Source organism: Ursus arctos, unplaced genomic scaffold, assembly GCF_023065955.2.
Source record: "Ursus arctos isolate Adak ecotype North America unplaced genomic scaffold, UrsArc2.0 scaffold_12, whole genome shotgun sequence".
NCBI classification, from domain to species: Eukaryota; Metazoa; Chordata; class Mammalia; order Carnivora; family Ursidae; genus Ursus; species Ursus arctos.
This window is the reverse complement of record NW_026622786.1, coordinates 60,225,303-60,251,891: the sequence shown is the minus strand read 5'-3', so window position 1 is coordinate 60,251,891 and position 26,589 is coordinate 60,225,303. Positions and strand designations below refer to the sequence as shown.

At 37.4% G+C, this 26,589-nt stretch overlaps 1 protein-coding gene across 1 annotated transcript in view; it reads left to right on the top strand.

Moving 5' to 3' along the window:
• PRKAA2 (protein kinase AMP-activated catalytic subunit alpha 2) overlaps positions 1–26,589 on the top strand; it is a 71,861-nt gene that overhangs the window by 24,667 nt on the left and 20,605 nt on the right. Inside the window, exons 2-5 of the mRNA XM_026497999.4 lie at positions 5,523–5,664; positions 23,036–23,129; positions 24,019–24,163; positions 25,631–25,718. Coding sequence (XP_026353784.1) covers positions 5,523–5,664; positions 23,036–23,129; positions 24,019–24,163; positions 25,631–25,718 — 469 coding nt within the window. The remainder of the gene's footprint in view (positions 1–5,522; positions 5,665–23,035; positions 23,130–24,018; positions 24,164–25,630; positions 25,719–26,589) is intronic.

The window sequence follows — 26,589 nt, the reverse complement described above, 5'->3', positions numbered from 1 at the left end:
AATTTCATCAGATATAAAGAGAAATGAGTCAGTTATTTCCTCAGATGTCATACAGTCATGCTTTTAAAAAAAATTACTTTTAGTTAGAAGTTTTTCTCAGCTTTATTGAGGTATGATTGATAAAATTGTAAGATATTTAAAGTGTACATCATGATGATTTGGTTATCTGTATCCATTGTGAAAGGATTTTTCCCATCTAATTAACACGCCTATCATCTCATTTTATTTGTGTAAAATACATATGAAAATAATATAAATACATGTATATATATTTTATATATTACATATACTTATATATATGAACATTTAAATTATCTTCTTAGCAAATTTCAGTTATACAATATAGTGTTTTCAACTATAATCACCAAGTTTTACATTAGATCCTCAGATCTTACTCATCTTATAGCTGAAAGCTTGTACACTTTTACCAAGCTCCACTTTTCTACAAGCTTGACTTTTTAAAAAGATTCCACATATAAGCAATACCGTGCAGTGTTTGTCTTTATGGATAATGCCTCAAAGTCCATCCATGGGGTCGGAAACAGGACTTTCTTCTTTCTCATGGTTGAATAATATTGCTCTGTGTGTGTGTGTGTGTGTGTGTGTGTGTGTGTGTGTGTGTATGTGTATCACATCTTTATGCATTTGTTGACAGACACCTTAAGGTAGTTTCCATGTCTTGGCTTTTGTGAATAATGCTGCAGTGAACATGGAAGTGCTGGTATTTCTCTGATACCCTGTTTTTCTTTCTTTGCTTTTCTTTTCTTTTCTTTTCTTTTCTTTTCTTTTCTTTTTTCTTTTCTTTTCTTTTCTTTTCTTTTCTTTTCTTTTCTTTTCTTTTCTTTTCGGGTATATGCTCAGAAATGGGATTGCTGGATCATACGGTAGTTCTATTAATTTTTTAAGGAACCTCCATACCGTTTTTTATAGTGGCTGCACCAGTTTATATTCCCACCAACAGTGCACAAGGGTTTCCTTTTTTTTTTCTCCCCCCACATCCTTGGCAACACTTACCTCTTGTCTTTTTGGTGACAGTTATTCTAGCAGATATGAGGTGATATACATTTTGCTTTTGATTTGCATTTCTGTGATGATTATTGATGTTGAGCACCTTTTCATGTATCTGTTGGCCATTTGTATGTCTACTTTGGAAAAAAGTTTATTTAGTTCCTCTATTTAATCAGATTTTTTTTTTTTTTTTTTTTTTTTGCTATTTAGTTGTATGAGTTCTTTAAATGTTTTGGATATTAACCCCTTATCAGATATATGATTTGCAAATATTTTCTCCCATTCTGTAGGTTGCCTTTTCATTTTGTTTCCTTTTTTGTGCAAAAATTTTTTAGTTTGATGTCTCCCACTTGTTTATTTTTGCTTTTGTTGTCTTGGCTTTTTTTTTTTTTTTTTTTGGTCAAATCCAAAAAAATCATTGTCAAGACTTATGTCAAGGAACTTACCACCTATGTTTTCTTCTAGAAGTTTTGTGGTTTCATAATTTGTTTTGAGTTGATGTGTGTGTGATGTGTGTGTGATATGTAAGATAGGGTTCTAGTTTCATTCTTTTATATGTGGCTGTCCAGTTTTCTCAGCACCATTTATTGAAGAGATTATCCTTTCCCTATTGTATATTCTTGACTCCTTCATTACAAATTAATTGACCCATATATGCATAGGTTTATTTCTGGGTTCTCAATCCTATTCCATTGACCTGTGTGTCTATTTTTATGCCAGTATCAGACTATTTTGATTACTATAGCTTTGTAGTATGGTCTGAAGTTGTTTGAAATTGGGAAGTGTGATTCTTCTAACTTTGTTGTTCTTTCTTAAGATTGCCTTGGCCTTTTGGGGCCTGTTACTGTGAAAAATGCCATTAGAGTTTTGATGGGGATTGCATTGAATCTATAGGCTGCTTGGTCTGTAGAGACATTTTAACATTATCAGTTCTTCTGTCTGTAAGCATGGTATATCTATTGTATCTTCTTTTATCAGTGTCTTATAATTTTCAGTGTACAGATCTTTCACCTCCGTAGTTAAATTTATTCTTAAGTATTTTATTCTTTTGATACAATTTTAAGTAGGATTGTTTTCTTAATTTCTCGGATAGTTCCTTGTTAGTGTATAGAAACACAACTGATTTTTGTATATTGATTTTGTATACTGTAGCTTTTTTGAATTTGTTGACAAAGTAATACTTCATCATTAAATTGTTTTTTGAGTAATTTCATTCACTTTCTGGTTTCTTTGTTTTTTGATTTAAGCATATAGCATTAAAAAATAAAACATCCATCTGTTTGTTACAGTCTTTGCTCTTATCTTTTTGATCTGATAAGAGCACATATGTTCTCAGTAGTCAGTAGTTTCAATTATCAAATGGGGAAGGAGGAATTGAATTTTTGTTTTTTTTTTTTTAATTGTATTGACAAAGGGATGCAGCACTGGTTACTTTCCTTGAGGCTGTCTGGGATTTGAGGAGAGAGACCTATTTTTTAGGCCATGCAGGCAAGTGTTTGGGTATTATGAAATTCCCAAAGGTGAGTACTAAACTACCCAGGCATCAAGAAACCATTTAGGTTATTTTAATTGAGTAGAAACTCCCTGAAATTGATTCAGCCATAAAAAAGAATGAAATCTTGCCATTTGCAACAACATGGATGGATCTAGAGCATACAATGCTAAGTGAAGTCAGAGAAAGACAGATGCCATATAATTTCACTCATATGTGGAATTTAAGAAACAAATGAACAAAGAAAAAGAACAAAACAGACTGTTAAATACAAAGAACAAACTGGTGGTTACGGGGGGGGGGAGTTGGGTGAAATAGGTGAGGGGGATTAAGAGTACACTTATCTTGATGAGCACTGACTAATGTATAGAATTGTTGAATCACTATATTTTACACCTGAAATTAATATAACACTATATGTTAATTGTACTGGAATTTAAAAAATTAATTAAAAATGAAAGTCCCTGAAATTGATAATATTTTTTTGTAGTTCTGGAAACATATTTTGGAATATTAATATATAGATTGCTTGAACTTGATATGATGGCTACCAATTTGTTTATATGTAGGTAAAATAACTTTCAAGCTTCACTAAAGTTTTTGATATGACAATTTACTACTTGAGAAAGTTGTAAAGGTAAAAATAATCTCCAGTGACAGAAACTCAGTTCTTCCTAGGTCAGCCCATTTCATGTTTGGATTGTTCTGACTGGGGGCATTATTATGTGTAGTTAAACATGCTTCCTGTGAACTGGAGTGAAGGAGCTTGAGATCACATGTTGTGCCACCTCGTGCCTTATCACCTCCAATGAGTTAGTTCTCTGTGCCTCAGGTTTCTTATTTCTACAATAAGGACAATAATGCTTCATAAAGTTATGGGGTTGAGTGAGCAGAGTAGTTAGTACTTAGAAAAATGCTTGGTACAGAACAAGCAATAAGTGTCGTCACTTCTGTCATTGTTATTAATGTATTTGTTTTAATGATTTGAAACTTGACTCCAAGATATATTTTGGAGGTATTGTCACCTCTTTGATTTCCAGCATATAGGCTGTGTGTCATCAAGTGAAATAGAGGACTTAGGTTTGGTGAAGGAAGGGGAAGAGAATGCTGAGTATACTTCTGAACATGCTGAATTTGATGTGTTTGTGGAATAATACTAGTACTGAGATACATGAATTTGAAGAGGAGGGCAGAGTCCTTGGCACATGGGTAGTAATTAAAATTATGAGAGATGGGCTAGATAACTTAAGTATCTACTTGGTTATAGATTAGAAACCTGGGGACCTAAACTTTAAAGAACAGGTGGAAGCCATAAAACATACCATCTGAAAGTTAGTAGAAGAACCAGGAGTGAGAAGTGCCACCAAAAAGGAGAGTCAGTGTTGTCTATTGCAACAGAGATTGCAGTAATCTGAGAACTGGAAAGTATACATGGCTTGATAATTAACGAGTCTTTTGTGACCCTTTGGTTTCAGTAGAGGAGTGGAGGCAGAAGCCAGATAGCAGTGATGTTAGAAGGATGAAAAGGGAGAAGGAACAGACAATAAATGTACACTACTGTTTTGAGACATGTTGGTGAGACGAATTTTGAAAACTAAAGATGCAGGGTAAATGGAAGATTTGGGGGCAACATAGGATATTGATGGGCTATGGAAAAGGAGCTATTAGAAAAGAAAATGGTTGAGTATAAGGAGAGTGTAGAAGAGGTGAGTTCAAGGCCACAAGTTGATGATACTGGCCTCAAACAGGAAACGGAAAGATGAAAACATCTGAGACTGGAGCAAAGAGAAATGTGGATATAACCAAGCCTTGAAGATAGAGGAAATCACTCCTATGGACTTCATTTTCCCCAAAGAAATGGAAGGGGAATTTACTGTAAGGAGTCAGTGGTTGACTAGGTGCTGTGAGGAGAATGGTCAATGTTTAGAATAGTAATTGAGGGAAATAGGAGAGGAGGCTGACAAATTTGTTTTCTGATGGAGGGATTTTTCATCTGAGCAGTATTTGGATATTACTAGTAGTGTAGATACTATGAACGTGTTATATGAAAGGAGAAGGACTGTTATTTCATTTAATGAAACATATTTAGCATGTATTATGTACAAAATACTGTGCTTTGTACTTCTGGGAGAGTCAGATGAATACTGACTGCCTTACTCAACATGGAGGTAGGTATAAGCTCATAGCTCATATTGTATGATTTGTTAAAACCACAAATGTTTACAATAGCCTAAAAATGATAAATGATACATAAACTTTGTAAACATACTATGAGGGTTTGAAAGAAGTAGAGATCCCATTAAATGGGAAATAGGAAGGTTTTATGGAAAAGGCAAAAAGAAATACATAAAATAAGGGCTACATGTGTATTTTCTGATGAAATAGTAATAAAACCAGTCATAAGTTTTTAATTTATTATAGCAATCATTTATTCTTTTTGAATACAATGACTCGCATGAACCAAAAATGAAGAAATAAAGAGATTAACAAAATATAGTGAATTCAGCTCTATCCAAAAGATGTTCCAAACTTGGTTATTTATTTTTTTTTAAAGATTTTATTTACTTATTTGACAGAGATAGACAGCCAGCGAGAGAGGGAGCACAAGCAGGGGGAGTGGGAGAGGAAGAAGCAGGCTCCCAGCGGAGGAGCCCGATGTGGGGCTCGATCCCAGAACGCCGGGATCACGCCCTGAGCCGAAGGCAGACGCTTAACGACTGAGCCACCCAGGCACCCCCATTTTTTTGTAGTAATATAGAATTCAGTAATCCTTTCAACAAATACTTAATGAACATCTCCTGTTGGATACTGAGGATACAGAGAAGACCAAGATGCAGTTTCTTTCCTCAGGGAGTACATACTCTAGTAGAAGACACAGAAGTAAAAAGAACTTAAGTTCTATGTAATAAATGATATAAAAGTGGTGTATATAAGTAGAGGGATTTGGGGTTACAGTGGAAGGAAGAATGAATAAATGATTATGTTGCTATGACAGCAAGTTTTTTCTTTTTCTTTTCTTTAGTTGGAGAACATCAATTGACAGGCCATAAAGTGGCAGTTAAAATCTTAAATAGACAGAAGATTCGCAGTTTAGATGTTGTTGGAAAAATAAAACGAGAAATTCAAAACCTAAAACTCTTTCGTCATCCTCATATTATCAAACTGTAAGTATTTTTGTACCTGATAATGCAAAAGAGAAACTGTCTTGAAATATTTCCTATGAATTTACAAATAACTGTTTATCTTTAACTTTTTATGAACATATAAATCTTTTTTAATATTTCTGTCCAGCAAGTATTAATTCATTTAATCTCCATCAATCCTTTCTTACATACTTTTAGTTTATAATTAAAAGTCATTTTTCGAAATCAGTACTGTTTTCAAGTGATGAATGCAGCCTTGGTAGTTGACTCTTTTCTCGTATTCACTTTGAAGGGTATTTAGGACTTCAGTGTCCTTTCATCTTCACGTGAAGTTCACTTGTTCATTGACATAAATAAGAAATGAGGTCTCTGAAATCACATGGCGGTGCATGATTGATTACAAGCTTATCGTCAAGGACCTACGTTCTAGATGATCCAGAATATGTATATGCAGGTTTTTTAAGATTAGCATAAGAATTACCTACTAGCTTGGTAAATCACCTCTCCTATTCTTTGTTTCCTTGATTTTAAAATGCGGATGTGTTTGCACTGGTATAATGCCTGGTATTTGATGAGCATTGGCCTAAAGTAGGAATATATAACCTACAAGCTGATTTCAGTTCAGTTTCATGATTCTTTTTTTTTTTTTAATGATTTTTTATTATATTATGTTAGTCACCATACAGTACATCCCCGGTTTCCGATGTAAGGCTCGATGATTCATTAGTTGTGTATAACACCCAGTGCACCATGCAATACGTGCCCTCCTTACTACCCATCACCGGTCTATCCCATTCCCCCACCTCCCTCCCCTCTGAAGTCCTCAGTTTGTTTCTCATAGTCCATAGTCTCTCATGTTTCATTCCCCCTTCTGATTACCCCCCCTTTCTTTATCCCTTTCTTCCCCTACCCATCATCCTAGTTCTTATGTTCCATAGATGAGAGAAATCATATGATAGTTGTCTTTCTCTGCTTGACTTATTTCACTTAGCATTATCTCCTCCAGTGCCGTCCATGTTGTAGCAAATGTTGAGAACTCGTTCTTTCTGATAGCTGAGTAATATTCCATTGTATATATGGACCACAACTTCTTAATCCAGTCATCTGTTGAAGGGCATCTCGGCTCCTTCCACGATTTAGCTATTGTGGACATTGCTGCTATGAACATTGGGGTGCATATGGCCCTTCTCTTCACTATGTCTGTATCTTTGGGGTAAATACCCAGTAGTGCAATGGCTGGATCATAGGGTAGCTCAATTTTTAACTTTTTAAGGGACCTCCACACTGTTTTCCAGAGTGGCTGTACCAACTTGCATTCCCACCAACAATGTAGGAGGGATCCCCTTTCTCCACATCCTCTCCAACAATTGTTGTTTCTTGCCTTGCCTATTTTTGCCATTCTAACTGGCGTAAGGTGGTATCTCAGTGTGGTTTTGATTTGAATTTCCTTGATGGCTAATGATTTTGAACATTTTTTCATGTGTCTGTTAGCCATTTGTATGTCTTCATTGGAAAAGTGTCTGTTCATATCTTCTGCCCATTTTTTGATTTGTTTATTTGTTTCTCGTGTATTGAGTTTGAGAAGTTCTTTGTAGATCTTGGATACCAGTCCTTTATCTGTAGTGTCATTTGCAAATATATTCTCCCATTCCATGGGCTGCCTCTTAGTTTTTCTGACTGTTTCCTTGGCTGTGCAGAAACTTTTAATCTTGATGAAATCCCATAAATTCATTTTATCTTTTGTTTCTCTTGCCTTTGGGGATGTGTCATTAAAAAGGTTGCTTTGGCCGATGTCGTAGAGGTTGTTGCCTATGTTCTCCTCTAGAATTTTGATGGATTACTGTCTCACATCGAGGTCTTTCATCCATTTGGAGTTTATTTTTGTGTATGGTGTGAGATAGTGGTCAAGTTTCATTCTTTTGCATGTAGCTGTCCAATTTTCCCAGCACCATTTATTGAAGAGACTGTCTTTTTCCCACCGGATGTTTTTTCCTGCTTTATCAAATATTAGTTGCCCAAAGAGCCGAGGGTCCATTTCTGGGCTCTCTATTCTGTTCCATTGGTCTATGTGTCTGTTTTTGTGCCAGTACCATGCTGTCTTTGTGATCACAGCTTTGTAGTACAGCTCGAAATCCAGCATTGTGATGCCCCCAGCTTTGTTTTTCCTTTTCAACAGTTCCTTGGAGATTCGGGGCCTTTTCTGTTTCCATACAAATTTAAGGACTGTTTGTTCCAGTTCTTTGAAAAATGTCCTCGGTATTTTGATCGGGATAGCATTGAAAGTGTAGATTGCTCTGGGTAGCATGGACATTTTAACTATGTTAATTCTTCCGATCCATGAGCATGGAATATCTTTCCATCTTTTTTTGTCTTCCTCAATGTCTTTCAAGAGTGATTTATAGTTTCTAGAATATAGGTCCTTTACGTCTCTGGTTAAGTTAATTCCAAGGTAACGTATGGTTTTTGGTGCTATTGTAAATGGGATGGATTCCCTAATTTCTCTTTCTTCGGTCTCGTTATTCGTGTATAGAAATGCAACTGATTTCTGAGCATTGATTTTGTATCCCGCCACGTTACTGAATTGCTCTATAACTTCTAATAGTTTGGGAGTGGCTTCTTTTGGGTTTTCCATATAGAGTATCATGTCATCTGCAAAGAGAGACATTTTGACTTCTTCTTTGCCGATTTGAATACCTTTGATCCCTTTTTGTTGTCTGATTGCTGTTGCAAGGACTTCTAGGACTATGTTGAATAATAGTGGCGAGAGTGGGCATCCTTGTCGAGTTCCTGATCTTAAGGGAAAGGCTTCCAGCTTTTCCCCATTGAGAATAATATTTGCAGTAGGCTTTTCATAGATGGCTTTTATGAGATTGAGAAATGTACCTTCTATTCCTACACTCTGAAGGGTTTTAATCAGGAAAGGATGCTGTATTTTGTCAAATGCTTTTTCGGCATCGATTGAGAGGATCATATGGTTCCTGAGTCTTTTCTTGTTGATATGATGTATCACGCTGATTGATTTGCGAATATTGAACCACGCTTGCATCCCAGGTATGAATCCCACTTGATCGTGATGGATAATCCTTTTAATGTACTGTTGGATTCTATTAGCCAGGATCTTGTTGAGGATTTTGGCATCCATATTCATTAGGGAAATCGGTCTGTAATTCTCCTTTTTGATGGGGTCTTTGCCTGGTTTGGGGATCAAGGTAATATTGGCCTCATAGAATGAGTTTGGTAGCTTTCCTTCTGTTTCTATTTTTTGAAATAGCTTTAGGAGAATAGGTATTATTTCTTCTTTGAATGCTTCGTAGAATTCCCCAGGAAAACCATCCGGGCCTGGAGTTTTGTTATTTGGAAGGTTGTTTATCACTGACTCAATTTCTTCATAATTAATTGGCCTGTTTAAGGAATCAGTTTCTTCCGGATTCAATCTTGGTAGTTTATAGGTTTCCAGGAAGGATTCCATCTCTTCCAGATTGCTTAGTTTATTGGCATATAGCTGTTGATAAAAATTTCTAATAATCCTTCCAATTTCAATGGTGCTCGTCGTGACCTCTCCTTTTTCATTCATAATTTTAATAATCTGGGTCCTTTCTCTTTTCTTTTGGATAAGTCTTGCCAGTGGTCTGTCAATTTTATTGATTCTCTCAAAGAACCAGCTTCTAGTCTTGTTGATCTGCTCTACTGTACTTCTGGTTTCTGCTTGATTGATTTCAGCTCTAATTTTGGTCAACTGCTTCCTCGTGCCTGGATTAGGCCTGTCACTCTGTTGCTGTTCCAGCTTCTTGAGGTGAGAATATAAAAACTGCATTTTAGATTTTTCTATTCTTTTGAGCGAGGCTTGGATGGCTATGTATTTCCCCCTTAGGACTGCCTTTGCAGTATCCCATAGGTTTTGGACTGTTGTATTTTCATTCTCATTGGTCTCCATAAATTGTTTGATTTGATTTTTGATTTCCTGGTTTATCGAATCATTCTTGAGCAGGATGGTTCTTAGTCTCCAAGTGTTTGAGTTTCTTCCAAATTTTTCCTTGTGGTTGAGTTCCAATTTCAGAGCGTTGTGGTCTGAGAATATGCAGGGGATAATTTCAGTCTTTTGGTATCGGTTGAGACCTGTTTTGTGTCCCAGAACATGGTCTATTCTTGAGAATGTTCCATGGGCATTAGAATAGAATGAGTATTCTTTGGTTCTGGGGTGTAGTGTTCTATATATATGAGGTCCAACTCGTCGAGTACGGCATTCAAAGCCTTTGATTTTTTGCTTAGTTTTTGCCAGGGTGTTCTGTCTATTTCTGATAGTGGAGTGTTGAGGTCCCCTACTATTAATGTATTTTTATTTATATGTCTCTTTATTCTGGTTAAGAGTTGGCTTGTGTATCTTGCTGCTCCCCTGTTGGGGGCATATATATTTATAATTGTCATATCCACTTGTTGAATACTTCCCTTAAGAATAATATAGTGCCCTTCTGCGTCTCTAACTATAGTCTGTAGTTTAAAATCCAATTTATCTGATATGAGAATTGCTACCCCAGCTTTCTTTTGAGGTCCATTTGCGTGAAAGATGGTACTCCATCCCCTTACTCTCAGTCTGAATGCATCTTTGGGTTCGAAATGAGTCTCTTGTAGACAGCAAATGGATGGGTCATTTCTTTTTACCCAATCTGCAACCCTGTGGCGTTTTATGGGAGCATTTAAACCATTTACATTGACACTAAGAACTGAGAGATAGAATTTTAATGAGGCCATGTTGCCAGTAAAGTCTTTGTTTGTATCGGCTGTGACTTTCTGTTCTGTATCACTCTTGGGGCCTTTTTACTTTTATAGAACCCCCTGTAATATCTCCTGTAGGGCTGGTTTCGTGGTTACAAAATTGGTTGGTGACTGGCGATTCTGAAATGTCTTTATTTCTCCATCAATTCTGAATGACAGCCTTGCTGGATAAAGGATCCTTGGCTGCATGTTTTTCTCTGAAAGAGCTTTAAATATGCTCCCCCAACCCTTTCTCTCAGTCCAGGTCTGTGTAGACAGGTCTGATGTAATTCTGATGCCTTTGCCTTGGTACGTGAGAAATTTCTTTGCCCTGGCTGCTTTCAATACTGTATCCTTGCATCTAATATTTGCAAATTGCACTATGACGTGACGTGCGTAGGTTTGTCGTGGTTGAGCTTGGGAGGGGTCCTCTCTGCCTCTTGGACACGAATGTTTGTTTCCCTCGCTAGATTAGGGAAGTTTTCAGCTACAATTTGTTCAAATATCTCTTCTAGACCTCTGTTTTTCTCCACCCCCTCGGGGATGCCGATGATTCTAACATTGGATCGTTTCATTGAGTCAGTAATCTCCCGTAACCTACATTCGTGGGCGTGGATTTTTTTAAGACCATCTTCTATTTTCATTTTTTCCTCTATTAACCCATCCTCCAATTCACTAACCCGTCCTCTGCTTCTGCGACCCTGGCCGTCAGAGCCTCTAGTTTTGCCTGCATTTGGCTCATAGAATTTTTAATTTCTGTCAGATTCTTTCTCATTTCTGTCCTTAGGGATTCTATATTCTCAGTAACCTTTTCGTTAATAGTTTTTTCAATTCTAGTCATCATTTTGACCATCGTTACTCTGAATTCCATTTCTGATACTTTGGTTACATCCATATCCATTATTTCTGTGGCAGAGGCCACAGACTCACTGTCTTTTCTTTGCTGGGGGGGGCTTCTCCTTCTTGTCATTCTGATGAGGAGAGGTTGCGGGGTTGTCCAGAGCCCAAATTATTGACTGGGTCCCAGGCCTTGCCCCTTGTTTTATAGGGATCTTAGGGATGTGGGCTTCTTCTTTAAAGATTTTATTTATTTATTTATGTGGCAGCCAACCAGCGAGAGAGAGAACAGAAGCAGGGGAGTGGGAGAGGAAGAAGCAGGCTCCCAGCGGAGGAGCCCGATGAGGGACTCCTTTCCAGAACGCCGGGATCACGCCCTAAGCCGAAGACAGGCGCTCAATGACTGCGCCACCCAGGCGCCCGGGTTGTGGGCTTCTTGATTTTTCAGCCTGCCTTCTGGGGGAGGGGCCTGCCGTGCCGATACTCAGGCAACCCTGTTTGGGTAGAGTCTCCGTGTCCCCTGCGAGGGGTGATGGGGATGGGCACTCTCTGAGCCAGTATTTCCAGGCTTTTGTTCTCTGGCGGCTTTCCCTGGCGGTTTGCTGTGCCTCTTCTGAGAGTCAGAGAAGCAGCGGCCGAATCTCAGCCTCTGTCACAGAACAGAGGGATTGCGGCCCGTTCTCTACTAATGTTCTGGCCACTTTAACTGTTACTGTTGGTGCTGCTCAACCCTGCAGCGTCCCGGGATGTGCGCCCCACACCCGGTGTCCCAGCCCTCCCTTCCAGGGCCGGCGCGTCTCTGTCCTTTGTGTTTCTAACGCCGCCAGCCGCCCCGCGCGCTCCGGAAGCTCCCGGTCTCAGTCTGGATCCAGTGAGCGCACCGGGATTCCGGGGTTCCGCGAGATGCCTGGTGGTGCGCGCACCGGCTCACGGTCTCAGTCTGCTGTTTTGCGGGTGCCGACCACGAGCCCGCCCGCTCCCCCGTGCAAGTGGCTATTGCTTCCCGGCGCCCGAACGCGGCGGCTCCCTCCCCCTTCCGTTTATCTTCCGATATCTGTGCATGGTTTCATGGCTCCCCGCTTCGTACCTCAATACTCAGCGCTGGAGATGTTCATTTGTAGAGATCCAGATGCATCTTCCTGAGTCTCAGGCTGGTTCCGTGGTTGTTTAGGCTGGTCTGGTACCTATCCAGCTCGACTCGGAGGACCGGCTGAAAACGGTGTCTCCTACTCCTCCGCCATCTTAACTCCGCCCCCCAGTTTCATGATTCTTAACTGTTTTTCCCCTACTTGAAACAGTTCATATATGACTTTGACTCCATGTTAATAATGACTTTATTCTAGTTACTGAGTGGCTTCTAAGCTAAATCTCCTTGCCTTACTGAGCAGCCACTTCCTGTAAAAGGAGAGAGAGCTAGGAAGCCAGACTAAGAGTATCACATGCCAAAATGAGAGTGAAGGGAGAGATCTCTGTATTTGCCTTGTTCCTTGACCTCATCCCTTTTAGAATGCCAACCCTGAAAGACCACAGAGAAATTTTGCCCACTTAGGGTATGAGTCCTAGTTCCTATTCTGTTCCTACAACACAAATCAGATCTTGTCAGTAAGCAATTGTAACTGTCATGAGGATTTAAAAGCTTATTTTTGATGTCATATCTACCTTGCCTTCATTTCTATAATTTCAAATTTTGGTTCAGCTAATTATCTCATTCTGATTTAGAATTATTTAATTATTTGCTATTTTGTTTTGTGAGGGAGATGTAGAATCTTCTCAGGGTTGATCAGAAAGTAGTTAGCAGAGGTGAATTTAATGTTTAAAGCTTCTGGCTTTCAGCCTTGGACTTAATCCATTCAGCCAGATTGCCTCTTTAGTTGCGGACTGAATTGAAAAAAAGAAAAGCTCTCATGTATCCTTGCTATAGTACAAGCTTATTGACATAGCCTCTAACAGTGTTAGTGATTTAAACAGGGAGAGAGACCTGATCCTTTTAGTGGTTTTGTTTGTTTTGTGCAGTCTTGGACTAACAGCCAAGAATAGTTCCCTTGTTACAGAATGGGCCTCTAGTTTCTCCAGCAAGAAAGCTTAAAAACCAAAAACCAAGAATGTAGGATATTTATTGCATGATTTCTCTATTAACTCCAATTGTAAAATCCCACTGGGAGAAAATTGAAAAGAGTAAACAGGACTCAAAGGGAACTCCAAACTTTCCCATGAACTAGAATTTGTTGATTTGATTTTTGTCTTTGTTCCCCCCCCCCCCCCCCGTAGTTCTTAGGGAACTTCACTTAAACGAATCAGAAGATCAGTACTTTCTTATTTGGTAGAGCTGGTTTTGCCTGTTTACTTTTTAAAGTTTTTATATTACTCAACCTATTGACAGCTTTTAACATTGTTCACCACCACCACCTTAAAATGTTGTATTCTCTGGGTTTCTATAACATCACAGTCTTCTGATTTTCTTTTTTCATTCTTTCCTCCCTTAAGACTTTCTTTTACGTGCCTCTGCATTTTCAGGGCCATAACTATTGATACATGTCAGCATTGTGAGCTAGCGTGATGTTAGTGAACCCACCTTTGGGTGATCCCATCTGTTACGATAGTTGTCATTTGTCATCTCTGTGCTAAAGAGTTCCAAAACTGTACTTCTGGGCCAGATATTTCTCCTGAATCCTGAACACACTTATTGAACTCTTTATTGGTTGTTTCCATTCTGAAGTCATAGAATCATCTGACATGAAGTTGAACTTTTCTTTCTTTCCCAGACTTCTTTCTGTTCCTTTGTTTTTGTTTTTGTTTTGTTTTGGTTTTGAGTGAAAATACCATTAATGCAATTTTCTAAGCTTAAAACTGGGGATCATCTTTAATTCCATTTCCTCATCTTTCCATATATTAATCATTGAGTTCTGCAGCTCTTTTCCCTAAATATCTCCTTAGTCTATTTCTTTCTGCTTTTATTGTTAGTATCTCTTTTGCTTGTTGTTCTTCAGCTGTTGTTTCTGCTTGGAAAGCTTTTCCCACACCTCCCTTCCCCTAGGCTTTCAATTCCAATTTGCCATTCAAATATCTTAACCTTTATAGGTGATTACCTCTAGAAAACCTGCTTTACTCTGTAAGTCTGTGTTAGGCACCATCTTCTCTGTACCACAGCAGTCAGCCTTTCTAAAGCCCTTGACATTACTTTGCACTTGCTCATTTGTTTTTATTAGTACCCCCCATAAGACCAAGTTCTTTAGAAGCAGGAATTATGTTCATTTTTTCTTTTATTTAACACGTTTTTACTGAATACCTACTATCTAATAGGAACTGTTCTAGGCATTGGGAATATGACAGTGAAAGACAAGGTTTCCGCCCTTAAAGGAGCTTATGCTCTAGAGCTATCTAGCAGTTCTAGATAGTGAGTAAGCAAATGAACAGGATTACTTTAGGCAGAGATAAATGGCTTTGAGGAGAATGAAAGGCAGTGCTATTCTAGGGTGTGACTAGCAAGGGGTAAGTGCTAATTCAGATTAAGTTGTGGAAAGGCCTTACTGAGGAGGTAAAGTTTGAGCTAAGACCTGAAAGATTATTAAGATCTAGCCATCTAGTGAGATGATATGACTATAGCATAAAATGGGTATGGGGGCAAAAGTGGAAGCAGACCATTTAGGGAGCTGTTGCTGTGTAGTCTAAGAGATTATGATTATGGTGGCTTTAATGAAAATGATAGTCTAGGTTTGTGCTGTCCAGTGTAGTAGCCATTGGCTACATGTAGCATAAATTTAAATTAATAAAAATATGTAATTCTCTAATCACACAGTCCATATTTTAAGTGTTTAATAGCAATGTGTGGCTAATGGCTATTGTAAGAGGCTATATAAAACATTTCTATCATTGCAGAAAGTTCTATTTGATACCACTGGTCTAGGTGGAGAGAAATCTATGGATTCAATATATATTTTGTAGGTAAAGCTAATGAGTTACTGAGGATAATAAAGTAATTGAGGAATTTTTCTTTTTTGGCCTGAGCAACTGGGATTTTGGATTTTGGCTTGAGCAACTGATAATGAGGCTATGTTTTTGAGATAGGAACAATGGAGGAGAGTCATGTTGGGGTACAGGTGGATATTAAGGATACTTGTTTTGGCCATGTTAAGTTGAGAATCCCATTAGACATCTAAATGGAGATGTTGAATTTTCATCTTTATCTCCCTAGCACCTAGTACAGTAGTATGTGTTTACTAAGTACTTATAGCATGTAGAAGTAAAGAGGTGACATTTGAACAAGGTCCTGATGGTTCTCTGAGGACAACAAGAGCAAAGTAATGAAAGTGTAAAGAACACGGTGTGTTGGGAACAACTGCCTTGTTTGGCTGGTGCATAGAGTATGTGTAGGGAAATGGAGGAAAACAAGGCCAGAAAGTTAACTTGTTCATCCCTTCATTTAGCAAATGACACCGGTGAGTCACTTGGAATACATCAGCAAACAAAAAGATGACAACAAAATCTCTGCTATTATGGAGCTTCTGTTCACATGCACATGTGTAGTGGAGAGCGGTGAGAAGATAGACAGTAAAACCTATGCTAGTAAAATATATTGTAAGGTAGACCGTGAAAAGGTGAGAGAATATGCCGTGCAGATTACCTGGAGGAGGAAAATAACAAATGGAGGGAATAGTGAACATAAAGGCTCTGAGATGGAAATACGGGCCAGAGATCAAGGGAGCAGAGTGATCTAGGGGGAACTGAACTAAGAGATGAAGACAGAGACATAAAGGGGAGCCAGGTTTTGTAGGGTATTATAGATCACTGTAAAGACTTTGGCTTTTACTCTGAGCCAGATGGGGAAGCCATTAGAAAGTTTTGGTCAGAGGTAGGATATGACCTGACTTACATTGAAGCAGGGAAACCAATTAGGAGTCAGTTGCAGTACTGTGGGTAAAAGAGTTGGTGGCTTAGAGTAGAGCATAGTCTGGAGGGTGTTAAGAAGTAAGCATCTTCTCTATATACTTTTGAGATAGGGTAACAGCATTGGCTTAGAGATTAGATGTGGGTTGTGAAAGAAGAGAAGGCAGTGATTGACTCCAAGGTTATCTGGCTTGGGCAAACAAAAGAATGGAGTTGCTATTAAGTGAAATAGAGACAACTGTAGGAAGAACAAGACGACTGTTGGAGGGTGGTATCAAGAATTTGATTTTTGTTTTATGATGTTGAGATGCTTATTAGGCATCCAAGTAGAGATATAAATAGGTAGTTGAATATATGACTACAGAGTTAAGGGGACAGGTGTAAGATAGAAATTTGGAAGTCATCAGCATATAGATGGTAGTTAAAATATTTAAAGTCCTAAGACTGGATGAGATCACCAAGGATGTGAGTATAGATAAGCAAGAAGTCTAAGATTGATCTTTAGGGCATAATGATGTTAAGATGTCCAAGATGAGGAGGAACCAACAAAGGAGAATGAAAAGGAACAGTTAAGAGGTTGGAGGAAAACCAGGAGAATATGGCATCTTGAAGCCAAGTGAAGAATATACTTGAAGAAAGAGAGATTATTACCTGTTCCTTATACTGCTGAATATTGAGTAAGATGAGACTGAGAACTGACCCATTAGATTTGGCAAGGTGGAGGTTGCTGGTGTCTTTGAAAAGGGCCAATTTATTGTAATGGTGAAGGCAAAATTCTGTTTTGAGGGGCTTAGGAGACAATTTGAGCTAAGGAAGGGGAGTTACTAATAGTATACAATTCAGGAAGTTTATTAAAAGGCCAGGAGAGAAATAGCGGTAACGAGAGGAAATGTGGGGTCTAAATGGGGTTTGTTCTTTTAAGATGAAAGATAATATAGAATGCTTGTACACCAAAGGGGTGATTTGGTCAAGATGGAGAGACTGATACAGGAGAAAGAAGAGCTAATTACAGAAACCAAGTCATTTAGCAGGTGGGGAGCAAGGAATCCAGTGCATAATTGGAAGAGTTAGTGTTTGACAGTGTATGACCATGGAGTGAGTGGCTGGGTGTGGTGGAGGATGAGGAGGTCAAGGAAATTAGAGGCCATGTATTGGACTGATCATCCATGTGTGCATCATGTGCAACAGTAACAATGGCGGAAAAAGACATTAAGTCAGAATGAAAGGGAGTGCACGGAGTTAGGTTGATGACTATAACAAAAATAGGTGTTGTAATCTGATGGCCTGCACTTCAGAGACAGTGGAGTTTTTGAGGGAGGAGGTTTTGAGTGAGGATTTCCTTTAGATCATAATATATGATTAGACTACGCAAATTGGCCGGTATTTAAAATTTCCTTGTGAATTAATAAATCAAGGATCTGATCAGCAATGGCTGCTAATTTCTCAAAAAGACCGATATTATATGCTTTGCTTGGTGGTGCACAGCACCATCTAGTCTTTCAAAGGAAAATAAAAACCAAAATGAAACCTGATCTAGTTTCCAGATCTAAGAGGGTGCTATACGTTTTGCATTATGTTGCCATAAAGGATGGATCAGCCAAATGAGACCATGGAATCCTCTGTAGGACAAGCCAACCAGCTTCTTCAATAAAAGTATGCAAGAAAAAAAGAAAAAAACAGAGATGGAGGAGCAGCCTATAAATTAAAAGAAACATAAGAGAAATATCAATCAATTGCAATGTATGGATTATAATTGGATCCTAAGTTAATCAAAATATTAAAACAAAAACCAGGGGCGCCTGGGTGGCACAGCGGTTAAGCATCTGCCTTCGGCTCAGGGCGTGATCCCAGTGTTACGGGATCGAGCCCCACGTCAGGCTCCTCCACTATGAGCCTGCTTCTTCCTCTCGCGCTCCCCCTGCTTGTGTTCCCTCTCTCGCTGGCTGTCTCTGTCTCTGTCAAATAAATAAATAAAATCTTTAAAAAAAAAAAAAAACAAAAAACAAAAAACCAAAAAAGCATTATAAGCTAATCAGGAAACCTGATGGGTTATTTTGTGATATTCCTATTTGTTAAATTTATGCATGTTAATAGTATTGGATTTTTTAAAGCTATTATTTTTTAGAGATACAGATCTCTTTAGAGAAAATGAAAGCCACATTCAGTGTGAATTGATTGAAAACATATACTTCAATGAAGTTAATAATCAAAGCATATTAATAACCTTATACTCTAGAATGTTAGAAAAGATACTGATTTTTTCTGTATATCCATGCATAAATAAAGTGTGATCAACTTAATAAAAATGGGCAAAATACAGGAGTGAGCATTAAATAAGAAATGTGTGTGGTGTTTTGCAGGAGTTGGAGAATATGTAATTCCACAAACTTTGTAAAGATTTTAGCATTGCCAAAATCTTTTTGGAAAACAGTTGGGATTAGCTCTTACAATTGGATATTCACATCAACTATGATTCAGCAATTCCACTCATAGGTATACATCAAAGAGAAAATCTTGCTATGTACAAGAATGTTTACAGCAGCACTATTATAATAGCAAAACGTGGGAACAGTTTACCCTCTAGTGATAGATTGGATGAATGAATAGCCTCTCGGTTAACAGGAGAGTAGATCAATAAATACAATGAAATACACAATGGTCACATCAGATAACTAGCAAACAGAATAGTGTGAGTGAATCTCAATAAAACAGATCCCAAAATACTACATATAGTCTTGATACTCTTTTTTTATTTTTATTTTTTTAAAGATTTATCTGAGAGAGAGAGGGCGTGCAAGTGGGGGGAGGGGCAGAGAAGAGGGAGAGAGAGAATCCTCAAGCAGACTCCCTCCTGGGGGGGGGGGCACAACACACGATTCCATGTGAGATCATGACCTGACCTGAAATCAGAAGTCGGATGCTTAACTGACTGAGCCAGCCAGGGGCCCCACCTGATAACCCTTTTTTAAAACTAAGAGCAATAAGAATAAAAATATATATAAGAGTATGAATTTTACATATATATGAAGACAATGGGATACACAAGTATATACATATATAAATAAAACTGTATAAAAGAGAAAACAAGGGAAGCAGGAATGGGATTCAAGATGATGGATAACTTGGTTGAGGCGAAACAGTGGGAGGGGGAAGATGACTCCACTGTATGGTTAGATGGAAAGTATTGTTGAGGTCCTAGGTTTTTTTGTTTGGGTGATGGGTTTGTAGATGCTTATTATAGTATTAAAAATAGTAATTAACTAAATAAAAGTAGGCCATTCAAGGACCAGTAAAGATAGGTGCCATGAACCAAGGGTAATGATTACTATATTTCTTTAATAACTGATTTCTAAATAAAGAAAAATATTATTCCATATATGCAGCTATATAAATAATATTTTGAAATCTCTATGGCTATAACCATCAAAAAGGCATACTCATGAATATTGATTTTTGCCCAACTTTGGAAAGATTTTTCCTAAGTTCCAAATGCTATTTAAACGGATAGTGCCTAAAAATGCAAATAACTTGGTCAGCTGGAGAATGCTTGAGGTTTTTGTGGATACTTGAATTTTTTTTTTTTTTTTTTGCTTAATTAGAAATACTTTTTTCTGAAAAAATTTTTAAAGCACGTTAGTTTACTTTTCTGTTGTGTTAAATATATGAATTTCATGATTGAATTTCTTATAATGCTTCAATGTGATTATTATTTTGGAGGGCACAAAAATTTGGCTTACTTGGCTAAAGAACATAATCCTGGAATTGGCCTTTTCCCCTAAGTCCCAATGTGAAGCTGTTTTCTTAGGATTTCTTTCTTTTTTTTTTTTAAATCATGTTTTGTTTTGTCTTGGCCTCATTCTGGTTGACATTTTATTCATTCAATTTTTGTTGTAATGTTGCCATAATTTCTGTTTCAGATTATTCTGGTTTTGGCTCCAAGCTGCTCATATTATTTAAAAGTGCTACTTTGTGTACTTACTTAAATCCCTACTTCGTTACAGATACCTTGCTCGGTGTACCCTCCGTAATCACAAACTGAGGCACATGCTCTGAAGTAAGGGAATGCTTCTGTGAAAGCAAAAAGGGCTGACCTGGACTTAAAGGAGTGACCTTTAAGCAGAGCTAGAAAGGGTAACTGGTAGACTGTAAGGGTGGAGTATAGGTCAGGTACGGGATTCAGGTTAGCAGAAACTGTTTATACAAAGATGCTGTGGCAGAGGGAGTGCAGTACAACTAAAGAAAGAAAGAAATGGTGCGCTGCAGTGGTGGGAATCAAAGAGCAGACAGTACAGACTCGTGGCGGGGGGAGTGGCTTATTCACTCAGGACCTAAGAGCAGTGGGAACCCCCTGAAGATTTTTAATTAGGAGACTCCTGAAGAACAGGTACTTGTCTAATGTGTGTCTTCTTGAATAGACTGTAGGCTCCACAAGTAGAAAGAGGAGCTGTTGATCTCACCAAGTGCAATACAAGTAGGTTTTCAACAAATAGTAAATATCACTGTTTAATAGCTCAGTGTCTGGCACATGGTAAGTGCTCAGTAATGTTGGTTGTGGTTTTCATTGCTCTAGATTGGCCTTTGATATGGACAGTGTCTACTGTGGAGTTAGAGGTTTCATGAAATAGTTCAGTCCAACAGTATCCACTGAAGACTTGTGATAGACTTGGAAGAATCAGCAGCTAAATATATTAAAATTTCATCACTTTTTTCCTCCTATTCCCCAAAGATGTAACAGAGCAGAAAAGTGATGGAGAATTCTGTTAATAAATCAGATTAGCTTACAGTGAGGTGAATAGTTGCTCCTGCTTCGCACTATTCATTTTTTTCAATTAGAGTTTGGTGCCTGGTAAGATTGCTTTTATGGAACCATTTCTGCTGGAGTTCTCAGGTAACATTCCCTTTCCATAGTTCATTTGAAGTAATTTCAACCTTATTCCTCAGTTTTATTAGTTTATTTTATATAAAGTGAGTTACCTTGTCATTTTTCACCCCAAATAAAGACTGCTATTAGAAATATTTCTTCCAAAACTCTATAATCATTTTCGTACTATAGCTTTAATATTTTACTTTTTTCAAATGTTTATATATGATGTGTCTTTTCTTAATATGTATGGTATATAGTTATATCACCAATGACCTGGCTATTTTTTCTTTCCTCTTTAATAGTAACCAGTACCACCATGTAGCACATAGTTGCTCTTGTGCACATTAATAAAAAGTACCCCATCTGGGTAGACTAATTTACCAGAAAGGTCCCCTGCTTCTGATACCTTCTAAAGGGTGGCATCTGGGCCATTTTCAGCCTCTGTTTGTGCCTTTATGGGTGCCTTTAAGCCATGCAAAAACTACACAGCTATACTTAGTGTCCCTCAATAGTAACTCAGTATAAATTAGATATTGCTCACAGTCAACCAGATTATAGATAATCCTTTATAAACAAACTATTTAAAAAGTCAGTCACTTGTTCATTTATGTGTGTTAAATGTAACCTTCAGTTAAAACATTAACAATTGTATTTAACTTGTTTTCAGAACTTTGGTAAAATTGGATATATGGGAGGAAGTTGTTTTTTAGGAAAATTTTTTTTAAAATAGAGCTAAGATTCTTACTTTTTTAATGGTCTCAGCTTTGCCTAGAAGTAAATTAAAAAAAATATCTGTCTACTTAATTTTTTACTGTGGAAATTTTTTTTTTTAAAGATTGATTTATTAATTTGAGAGAGAATGAAAGAGAGCATGGGGGGAGGGGCAAAAGGAGAGGGAGAGAGAGAGTCTTAAGCATACTCCATGCTAAGCGTGGAGCCTGACACAGGGCTTGATCTCAGAACCCTGAGATCATGACCAGAGCCGAAACTAAGAGTTGGTTGCTTAACTGACTGTGTCCCCCAGATGCCCCACTATGGAATGTTTTTAATGTATAGGAAAGCAAAGTGGTGAAGCCTCATGTATCTGTCATTTGGCTTCAGCAATTGCCAGTGTATTGCTTTATCTGCTTCTTCCCACTTCTCCCATCACAAATTATTTTGAAGCTAATCCCAAATATGATTTTAATCTGTAAAGTCATCAGTATCTACTCTGAAACATAGACCGTTTTTTTTTTATTTTAGTAATACAAATGCAGTTCATTATCACATCTAAAAATTAAAATAGTAATATTATCAACCATCCAGTCAGTATTCACACTTTGTTTCATAAGTGGTTTTTAAAGTTGGTTTGTTGAAGTCAGAATCAAAATAAGCCTTGGGGTGCCTGGGTAGCTCAGTCGGTTAAGTGTTCAACTCTTGGTTTCGGCTCAGGTCATGGTCTCAGGGTCCTGGGCTCAAACTCAGCCTTGGGCTTTCACTCACGGTGGAGTCTGCTTGAGATTCTCTGGCTCCCCTCCCTTTGCCCCTCCCCCCAGTGCATGTGTGTGGGTGCACATGCGTGCTCTCTTTCTCTAAATAAATCTTAAAAAAAAATCAAAACAAGTCTCTATATCTTGATTTACTATTCATCTATAGCTTCCCCTTCCCCGTTTCCTTTTCTCACATTTTATTGAAGAAAGGGTTATTTGACCATTTTCTGCATTTTCTGATTAAATCTCTTGTGGTATCATTTAGGCTTAACAAGAATATTTTAAACTTATGTTTACATATGATACCTGATCTCTATGGAGTAAAAATTTTTTTTTGTTTAAATGGATAAATGAATGCTTAGTTGTTAAAGAATGAAGGATTCCAAAGATTTTGTGAATATGAAAGGGAGGATCTGAAGAAAAGTCCATAAGCCTCAGAAAGCAGAGAATTTTGTAAAGCTGTTTTGTAGCTCTGTGATTGTTTTGATAACATCATTTGTTGCCATCTTAAAATATCTGTAGCAATAATATACTAGCTTGATCTTTTAAAAATTAACATTTATTATTTTTCTCATTTACAAAAAAGATACCAGGTGATCAGCACTCCAACAGATTTTTTTATGGTGATGGAATATGTGTCTGGTGGTGAATTATTTGACTACATCTGTAAACATGGACGGGTGAGTAACTTATTATCTAGTACAATAAGCCCCTAAGGAAAAAAAAAAAAAAGGACAGTAGGAAATAGCAAACCACAAAAATATCTTCAAAGTCAGGGTTGCTTCCGTAATAAAGCCCAACTAAAGATACAGAATATTAGACATATTTTCTTTCTTAAAAAATACACTCTTCAAGGGGTGACTGGCTGGCTCAGTCAGTGGAGCATGCGACTCTTGATCTTGGGGTTTAAGTTCAAGCCCCACATTGGGTGTAGAGATTGCTTAAAAATAAAATCTTAAAAAAAATACACCTTTTTGGGCACCTGAGTAGCTCAGTTGGTTAAGTGTCTGCCTTCGGCTTAGGTCACGATTCCGGGGACCTGGGATGGAGCCCTGTGTTGGGCTTCCTGCTCAGCGGGGAGTGTGCTTCTCCTCTCCCTCTGCCCCTCCCCGTGCCCCTGCTCTTTTGCTCTCTCTCAAATAAATAAATAAAATCTTAAAAAAAAAATACACGTTTCGATTTTAGGAAACATGTTCCACTTAATTGCCAACATGATGTCAGTGTTTTTCAGAGTGAAAAATCTGTTCCATAACATTATGGTGACGCTTAAGGATTTCCTTTTCTTAGCACTTTCGCATAAGTTCTGTTTTACATTATGTTTTACTTGTTGATTGCATTTAGTAATATTAATTGAATATTAAATCTTACTGCCTAGCAGCAAAGAAGAGTCTTGTTGATTGACATGTTGAGCTCTAATGCAAGTTTTTGGTTTGTTTGTCTGCTTTGTTGAGAATTCTAGCCTAATTCTCATTAGCTTGCTCAGTTACATTTGGGCTGATTATGAAAGTAAAACTCTTGCTATGTACATGTCCCAACTATTCTTAGTGCAGCTTCTTTCATACTTGCTAGGTTGAAGAGGTGGAAGCAAGGCGGCTCTTTCAGCAGATTCTATCAGCTGTGGATTACTGTCATAGGCATATGGTGGTTCATCGAGACCTGAAACCAGAGAATGTGCTGTTGGATGCTCACATGAATGCCAAGATAGCTGATTTTGGTATGTAACTCCAGGGTTGTTCAGAAATGTACTAGTTGCCTTTTAAAGTGTCAGTAGCAACTGTTAAAGAACTACGAACTTGCAGTTTCAACTTCATAAATCCCATACCATGAAAAAGGGATTAATGGCACAGTCTCCATGTTAGCGTGTTCTATTCATGTAAACACAATTTTAAAAATGCACATGCTTCTAGAGAAGTTTAGAGGGCCAGTTTCAAGGTAAAGCCATTTAATCTGCATTTCCTTCTAAAGGAAAAGTTAACCATCTTTTTTTGGGGGGGTCATAAACTCCTTTGAAAATCTAATGAAAATATGGGTACTTCCCTTGATGAATTCACTTAAAGAGAAATACATGAAAATGTGCATGCAGTTTTGAAGACTTAAAGTCTTTCTGATTTGATCAAGGGTAGATTTCAGGGTAAAATCTAACCACTTGCTAAAAAGAATAGGAGTTTTTGTCAGGAGTAAAACAAACAAATAAAAAACAAAATGTAAACTTAAATGCACCAAACAATTTTCTGGGGTAAACATACCTGGAAAAAGTACCATAGTAGGGTGTTTGGAAAAAGGATTAGGAAGTGAGAGTTTATAGAGAGAGGTAGAAATGTGCCAGAGTTCAGCATTGCTTATTTAAAATTTTTGTAGCTTGTCTTTAATCTAAAAACTAAGAAACTAGTTTCTCTATTTCTCTTCCATCTCTAAATTGCAAAACTCCTTAGTATGATAGTTCAACTAGATTTTTGGTTCTGCAGATTATTTTTTCTATGTTGAATTAAAGCTTTCCAAATTAAAAGTTTTTGGAACATACTCTTAATAAATTGGAGCCTGTCTGATTTCTACTTAGAGATTTTTTTAAAAGGCTTTGAAAGCATGGGATAAAAAGTAATGGTCTCTATTTCATTCTTTCAACTATAGAAGTGGGTAAATAATATTTTATTTATTTATATATGCTTTTATGTTTTGAAAAGTTCATATGATTTAGAATAACCTTGTATTTGTGAAGTGAATCAACATTTTAAAAAAGTTATGTATTTATTTTAGAGATAGCATGAGAGAGGAGAAGGGCAGAGGGAGAGGGGGGGAGAGAGAGAGAGAATCTCAAGCAGACTCCACGCTGAGTGTGGAGCCCAGCACGGGGCTCGATCCCACAACCCCGAGATTATGACCTGAGCTGAAATCAAGAGTTGGATGCTCAACCAGCTGAGCCACCAGGCACCCCAAGTGAATCAACATTTTTATTTAGAAAAGGAATTTAATTCCAATCATACATCATGTGCTTTATCTTTTTTTTGACAGAGTGTAAGCACTCTGAATGGTCTTCTAGTCTCTCAAGTGCTTTCCACTGTTTTAAAATAATTACAAAATATGATATATAGAACGTTGAAGACTTGACATTTTTCTTCATGCATTTATCTATATCTACTTTTAAAAATATCTAGCACAAAATAAATATTACTCTCATTTTCAGGATTGTCTAATATGATGTCAGATGGTGAATTTCTGCGAACTAGTTGTGGATCTCCAAATTATGCAGCACCTGAAGTCATCTCAGGCAGGTAATAATAGATCAGTGGAGAGTAAGCTCTTTATAATCTTTTGTTCATTCTAATAACATTTAATTAAAATACATTCTGTTCAGAGAATGAGATTGTTAACATAATAGGAACAAATTGTCCCTTTAATTTTTCCATTGTTGAAGAGAAAATAGTCATATTAAACAATCTTTTTAAACATTTGGTTCAGATTTTGTTATATTTAAGGAGTTCTTCCATTAAAAAAATGACTAAAACAAATCTTGATTTTCTTCATTTTGGAAAAGTACAGATAAGAGAAAGCATTTGTTAAATTCAAGCTACTGTCATTATTTACTTATCAGACAGTCCTTAAATAATAATTTACATATTCTTTTATAAGGTACTATATAGAGTATCATTTTATGTTTTGTCTTTAGAAGAATGAGGTTTTTCAGGGACAGTATTGTCATTTCATGAAATTAAACTATAAGTAGAGATTGAAACGTATTTGTATATTCAAAAAATGTTTATACAGACTGCAGTGGTAAGCTGAAGATTTTTTACAGTGACCAATGTCTGATTTAAAAAGTTAACAGAATTCTCTGAGAGAAAGTAAAGGAAAGGTCATATTGCCAGGAGCAGGTGTAGGAGGTTTGGACAAGTACAGCAAATGATATAAATGACAGACGGCAGTCTTTTGAAATGGATCGTTTTCTTTTAGTCGGAATTGTACAGATCGTTACCTCAGACCCAGGTTTGAGTTTGTCAGGGGGTATCGGAGGCATTTTAGTACCGCAGAAAGGGGAGAGAAAAAAGGAATACTATTCCGGCATAGGTTACGTGGAGCAAAGATAATCTTCGTCCCACGAGCTAACCTAACAAGTGATTAGAATGAAAGTCATACTCAGGATAA